The sequence below is a fragment of the Vipera ursinii genome (assembly GCF_947247035.1).
Source record: "Vipera ursinii genome assembly, chromosome: Z".
In the NCBI taxonomy this organism is placed as follows: Eukaryota; Metazoa; Chordata; class Lepidosauria; order Squamata; family Viperidae; genus Vipera; species Vipera ursinii.
In genome coordinates, this window is record NC_139517.1 from 48484644 (window position 1) to 48492045 (window position 7402).

General features: G+C 38.8%; 1 protein-coding gene across 1 annotated transcript in view; it reads left to right on the plus strand.

The window, feature by feature from the left end:
* The window catches only part of LOC310649707 (next to BRCA1 gene 1 protein-like), a 30032-nt gene extending 23350 nt beyond the window's left edge, over positions 1-6682 (plus strand). The window contains exons 11-15 of the mRNA XM_083378390.1: positions 1202-1526; positions 3403-3488; positions 3751-3826; positions 4264-4369; positions 5006-6682. Coding sequence (XP_083234516.1) covers positions 1202-1526; positions 3403-3488; positions 3751-3826; positions 4264-4369; positions 5006-5185 — 773 coding nt within the window. The 3' untranslated portion in view covers positions 5186-6682. The remainder of the gene's footprint in view (positions 1-1201; positions 1527-3402; positions 3489-3750; positions 3827-4263; positions 4370-5005) is intronic.
* The last annotated feature ends 720 nt before the right edge of the window (positions 6683-7402 follow it).

Consider the following 7402-nt stretch of genomic DNA (forward strand, 5'->3'; position numbering starts at 1 on the left):
CGAAACTTTGGAAATTGAGGAGCCCATTTACTCACGATTTGAAGCCTTCTCCGAGGTGCGTGAGAACAGGGAATGCAGGTAGCACACGCCTGGACAGGAGTCGTGCTATGAAGTTGAAGCTGAGCGATCCAACGGACGAGCCCCCAGTTGTTGCGATGAGCAACCGGTCAGGGTTCTGGCTTCAACTCTTAGAGCCCCTTAACAGGGGTGAGAATTTGGAGGGACCCTCGGCAAGGGTGAACACCTTGAATAAGGAAGGATCTTGCCTTTTACCACCGACCCAGTATGCCGGAAGTTCCGACGGTCATACTTGGGAACTGCGATGATTTAGGCAGAGTTAGAGACAGAGTAAGACAAACTGAGGCACCTAATACAAGAAAGTGAGGGAGCATGGAGTGCTCGGGGTGGATGATGTGTCCCTCCTCCAGCTCCACAAACCCTCCTTTTATTAAGCTGTTTCATTTGGGAGGGGTGAAGTACACATGAGGAATTAACACAAAGGAAAAACATAACTCATTGCATACGTCTGCTAATGAACATATGTGAGGTCAAAGGAAACAATAAAACATAGTTTATGCTAACAGAGAACTGATAATGAAGAGGGTAAAGGTCATTACAGGAAACAATAAAGCATAGCTTATTATATTACAGAGAATACTAGGGTTGTCATAACTTGAAACATAACTTGAAACATAAAAGACAAGTCTTTGTTATGAAGCAAGGAGCAAAGGTTTATCACAGGAAGGCAGAGGCCCTATCTTGAAGCAAGGACATCTTCAGGAAAACTATATACTGGGCAATTTAAATGAAACAAGTCTTTGTTGTAAACACATGTGAATCAGAGACAGGAATGTGGTTGCAAATAAGAAAAGAGTTATATCACCAGAGGCAGAGATGGAATGTAGGAATGTGGCCTTACAATTGCAGATTTGGAGAAAAGGCAGAAGTGTTAAACTCTTTTAATATGGGAATCAAAAAAGGTCTTTTGCAGGCAGAGGAAAGCAGATTAATATAGGAATTAAAAAAGGTCTTTTGTAGGTCTGGGTTCTCTACAACCTATGATGTGGGTGATAGGGAATAAGTTTTTACTTTATGAGGGTTGTGGCTTGGGTATACCTACAAAAGAGAATGATGAAGGCATTGTGGAAAGGACTGCAATATTGACATTTATACTGAAACACTATTGCCTGTGTTCTACTAGAAAATCTTCCAGTGCGAGATGATGAAGAAACAAACGGAGGAGAAGCTGACAATGATATTCAGGATGAAGTCAGCAGTCAGGCATCTTCTCTTTCTGAAGATTATATCATTGTCCTTCCAGAATGTTTTGATACTAGTCGTCCTCTGGCCGAGTCAATGTACATTTCAGCACTCTCTCAGTCAAATTTAGAAAACGTGAGCACGGCTCCAGCAAATCCTGAAGAAAGCCACAGATCAGTGAATAGCACCAGTGATATATTGATTACCTCTCAGACCCTTGATGAAGTGTCACTGACCCCTCAGACTGTGGAACCACAGCCAATAAGGTACCATATAAATTAAGAATAATCCAGAACCTTAAGATTTCTTTATCTCCTATAATTATAAGTATCCTCCCAAAGAGAAGTGTTGATTTTTGAATGTACAGGTGAAACTCGAAAAATTAGAATATCGTGCAAAAGTTCATTTATTTCAGTACTGCAACTTAAAAGTGGAAACTAATATATGAGATAGACTCATTACATGCAAAGCAAGATAGCTCAAGCTGTGATTTGTCATAATTGTGATGATTATGGCTTACAGCTCATGAAAACCCCAAATCCACAATCTCAGAAAATTAGAATATTGTGAAAAGGTGCAATATTCTAGGCTAAAAGTGTCCCACTCTAATAAGCTAATTAAGCCATAACACCTGCAAAGCGTTCCTGAGCCTTTAAATGGTCTCTTGATCTGGTTCAGTAGGAATCACAATCATGGGGAAGACTGCTGACCTGACAGTTGTGCAGAAAACCATCATGGACACCTTCCATAAGGAGGGAAAGCCTCAAAAGGTAATTGCAAAAGAAGTTGGATGTTCCCAAAGTGCTGTATCAAAGCACATTAATAGAAAGTTATGTGGAAGGGAAAAGTGTGGAAGAAAAAGGTGCACAAGCAGCAGGGATGACCACAGCCTGGAGAGGATTGTCAGCAAAAAGCCATTCAAAAGTGTTGGGGACTTTCACAAGGAGTGGACTGAGGCTGGAGTCAGTGCATCAAGAGCCACCACACAGAGACGGATCCTGGACATGGGCTTCAAATGTCGTATTCCTCTTGTCAAGCCGCTCCTGAACAACAAACGTCAGACGCGTTTTACCTGGGCTAAAGAAAAACAGACCTGGTCTGTTGCTCAGTGGTCCAAAGTCCTCTTTTCTGATGAGAGCAACTTTTGCATCTCATTTGGAAACCAAGGACCCAGAGTCTGTAGGAAGAATGGAGAGGCTGCAAGATGCTTTAAGTCCAGTGTGAAGTTTCCACAGTCTGTGTTGATTTGGGGAGCCATGTCATCTGCTGGTGTTGGTCCACTGTGCTTCATTAAGTCCAGGGTCTACCAGGAGATTTTGGAGCACTTCATGCTTCCTTCCGCAGACGAGCTTTATGGGGATGCTGACTTCATTTTCCAGCAGGACTTGGCACCTGCCCACACTGCCAAAAGCACCAAAACCTGGTTCAATGACCGTGGGATTACTGTGCTTGATTGGCCAGCAAACTCGCCTGACCTGAACCCCATAGAGAATCTATGGGGCATTGCCAAGAGAAAGATGAGAGACATGAGACTGAACAATGCAGAAGAGCTGAAGACCGCTATGGAAGCATCCTGGTCTTCCATAACACCTCAGCAGTGCCACAGGCTAATAGCTTCCATGCCACGCCACATTGAGGCAGTAATTGCTGCAAAAGGGGCCCAAACCAAGTACTGAGTACATATGCATGCTTATACTTTTCAGAGGTCCGATATTGTTCTATGTACACTCCTTGTTTTATTGATTGCATGTAATATTCTAATTTTCTGAGATTGTGGATTTGGGGTTTTTATGAGCTGTATGCCATAATCATCACAATTATGACAAATCACGGCTTGAACTATCTTGCTTTGCATGTAATGAGTCTATCTCATATATTAGTTTCCCCTTTTAAGTTGCATTACTGAAATAAATGAATGTTTGCACGATATTCTAATTTTTCGAGTTTCACCTGTATATACCAAGCCAAAATGTACACACAAATCCAAATGAAAAAACAGCCATCTGGAATTTTACGAGATTATAATAGATACATTATATTATAATGGAACTACCTAAATGTGTAGCATGGACCAATATCTCCAATTTTCATTCATTTGAGTTTTTGGTACATTATAAATACCTGATTATTTTTCTCTAACAGATTTCTTTCTGAAAACGAGAGTTCCCAAGAGGCAACTTTTCCCACTAGAGAGGAAGCCCTGTTGATTCCTGTCCAAATGAAAGAAGGTATTGTATTGCGATGTTCTACATGATAGACAGTGAGCAGGAGTTTCTAACTGTGAAGTCATTAGTTTTATAGATTGCGGCTCTCCAGAGATTTATGTATATTTGAGGAATACGTATGTACGTATTGTTTTTATTAAACCCAGTAAATTTTACAAATTTGGTTTAAATAACACTATACTCTTTCCCTTTCTTCTGGAGCACACGGATAGATTCTTTTTTTCTGTTCTTGCTCACATGTACTTTTATTTTCACTTTCTTCTAGAATTACAAAGAGATGGTCCTGAGGTTTCATCTCCAGAGAATATAAATAACCCATCAATGTATCCTGAATCTTCTAGGTAAAAAAAAAAGATCAAATTGAGATTTCATTATGTGAATGACAATTGATTTTTTTGTGAGAGATTTTTGATGTGTCAATTAGCCTTCTGTTTCTTCCTTTTTCAGAAATGTTGATTTAATCTTACAGTTGAACAAATCAATTGAGGCTTTAAAAACTGCACTGCTGAAGCAGGAAGCCAACAATGGCAAAAGAAACTAGAGCAGACAAATGGTTTTAAGAGAACAATGCAGTTGGGAGAGATCACTCACTACTCTTTGGATATAGAAAATGTTAAATGTTAATTTTAATTTCTGGCATCTTGAAGATGTTTGGTCACTGGATTGGAAACTATTGCTAGTTGGAGTAGGTTATACTGTGCTGGGTGGATCAGTAGTCTAATAGAGAAAAAGCCCTTTCTCTATATTTGTATGTTTTCAACTGTAATTTGATTTGCAGACATAGCCCGGGAAATAGCCTTGCGGGTGGCCTGGTGAAAGGGGCCTTATCAGTGGCTGCCTCAGCTTACAAGGCATTGTTTGTTGGGCAGGCCTCCATGGATCAGGTAAATAGATCATCTTGTCATCTTATGAGACCCAGGAAACATACCTTTTCTATGGTTGCTTCTGTTCTCTGGAACAACACCCCCCCCCAAAAAAAAGATACAACAGACCCAAGTCTTCTAGTCTTTTAAGACTTGGCTATTCTCTGATGTATTAGGGACCATTTGAGTGAGAAATCCCTTTTGGTTGTTTTATTATGTGTCGGGACATGTTTTTATATTTATATTTTGGGTTACTGTTGTATGGTGTGGGGGGGGTTTCTCTTTAATTATTTGTGCTGCATGCTACCAAGTCACATTGCTTAAATTGTCTGGCCTTATAAAATTTAAAAATAAATAAATATAAATCATGCACTAATAATGGGAAGAGCAAGGAGGAGGAGTGTACATTTTGTAGTTTCATAATTAATCTTTTATATAAAGAATTCAGCATGCTGCTAGTTTTTGTGAATGCAAAGCTTGAGAACTGGGTGATATTGTACATTATTACAAAAAGGGAAAGAATATTGAGCATTGTAGAGATTATTCCAATTTAAATTTTACTGGGATGACTGCAGTTGGAGAATTCTATATGGAGCTTTGCATTTATTTGTTTGTTTCCTCTTTATATTGATATTTCTGTATTTTTCACCCTTCCAGGCTCTTTCTGTAACCAGTGAAAATCATATGGCTTCATTTCTGGCCCACCTACATGAAATGGGCTTCTGTGACAGACACCTTAATCTCCATCTATTGCAGAAACATAAATGTGACATGAATCTTGTTGTCACTGAGTTGCTGCAGCTGAGTCAGGGTGATTGGTATGAGAGTCCATACTGAACATTTTTCACTTGTGCATTAAAAAACTTAACAGCAACTGGCACCAGCAGCTTCTAGCTCCCTTCTGTCCTAAGCAGAGCCAAGATGGCTTCATTTTTATTTTTCAGCATATTATAATTCCTACCATCTCTATTGTCCTACAACTCAGGCATTAGAGTACCTTTTATTTTATTTTTTTCCAAACTGGTGAATGCCAGATTATAGATAGGAGAAAAGAAGCGATTATGCTCCAGAAATATAAATGGACTTGACCTTAGCAGCCAAAGTAGGCTGGCTGTTCTCCAATTTACTTTACTTCTCTTTTGGTCAAGCAATACTTTTATTCCACATTTACTGTTACGTTTCTTGCCAGGACACTGTCATTATCTGAAAACTTTGTTCTCATTAGGAAGATTCCATCAAAACCCCACAATTCCACTGTTCTCTGGTTATTTCCTTGTTAGAAGCAGAACTGAATTGTTTATTTGAATAATAATACTAAAAGTGTAGCTGTTTATACTACATAATTCTTTAGGGAAAAATTGATAGTGATTGCTCAAGCTGCTTGAAGGGTAGATAGTGAAGACACATTTGAGTGTTTAAAAAATTATTTTTGTAGACTTTTATCAGCCAGCAGTGTTTCACAGGAGTAAATACTGCTCTCACAAGCAGTATTCCTGATCTTCTCTACCCAGGTGTTAGACCAGATTGAAGTCCTTAAAAAGCAATATTTTAACAGCTCTTCAGCTTAACTATATTGCTAATACCTGATAGAAGGTTTTACTTAATATGTAAGAGAAAAAAAGACAAAAGTATGGATGAGTGATATTTAAGGAAAACAACTTCCTATGTCTCCATTAATCAGGACAGAGGATTCAAGAATCTGTGAGGAATTTCTGTCCGTATACTGAAAAAAATACTGCAAGGCTTTGATACATTTCTAAAGGTTTATAATTTTTGATTTGACTCTCAGGTGTTCCTTTGATTTTTTTTCGTATAGGATGAAAGGAATGTTCATAAAGCGTGCTAACAGTAATGGGACATACACAAGTACAGCTTTTATTTGACTTTGGTAGGAAATAGTTAATGATTGCAAGGGATTGAAATGACCAACATGAGAAAAGTTTCCTAACAAGAGGCAGACTGAGAAGCTGAGGACAAACTGCTTGTGCTGTGTATTGCTTATTTAATAAAAAATGTATGCAAACTGAATATCTGAATGGAAGAAGTAAGATCTGCAACTTCTCTTTGGGCTGATGAGGAAAACCTTTGAATTATTAGATCTTATTTTTAAAAAATTACTTTGAATTACTACTTTAATCAACTAATTTCTTGTTAGCTCTGATGACTGCTTCTTAAGTTTCATAAAAGGTGAAATTCTATTGGCTTTGTATGTTTTATGAGAAGTTGCATGATTGATAATTTAAACAATTCTGATATTTAAGATATTGCTTATTGCTTAGATTAAGCACTATGGTCTTTGAGATGAAAAATAAATATTAAAAATGCACAATATTAGGTTTCCCTTTGTGAAAATGTGTTCTTTGATCTTTAAAAAAGTGGGTAAAGTCACGGATTACAAAAGAAACATCTAGTAAAAGCAAAAGTGTTTCCATCCATGCTGCAATGACAACACTTGTAAATACTGTGAGGCATATTATTCTTTGTACCAGTTGTGTAGGTCCAAAGATTTCCTGAGCAAGTGAAAGGCATTTCTCTTGCTCTTTATAGATGCTGACATTAATTAAAGGTAAAGGTTCCACCGCACATACGTGCTAGTCGTTTCCAACTCTAGGGACTGGTGCTCATCTCCATTTCAAAGCTGAAAAGCCAGCGCTTGTCCGAGGACGTCTCCGTGGTCATGTGGCTGGCATGACTAGACGCCAAAGGCACATGGAAGGCTGTTACCATCCCACTGTAGTGGTCCCTATTTTTCTACTTGCATTTTGACGTGCTTTCGAACTGCTAGGTTGGCAGAAGCTGGGACGAGTAACAGGCGCTGACTCTGTTACGCGGCACTTGGGATTCGACCTGCCAAACTGCCGACCTTCTGATCAACAAGCTCAGCGTCCTAACCCACTGAGCCACCGCGTCCCTTGACATTGATTACCTATTGTCATATATATGACATTTTGTTAACTGTTGTGTGAATAATGAAATACTATTACAAAAATGTGGGCTGCAGAGTGGGTATTTTAGAAAGAAGTCAAACTGTCACATTCAAAAGGGGGGAGTTGA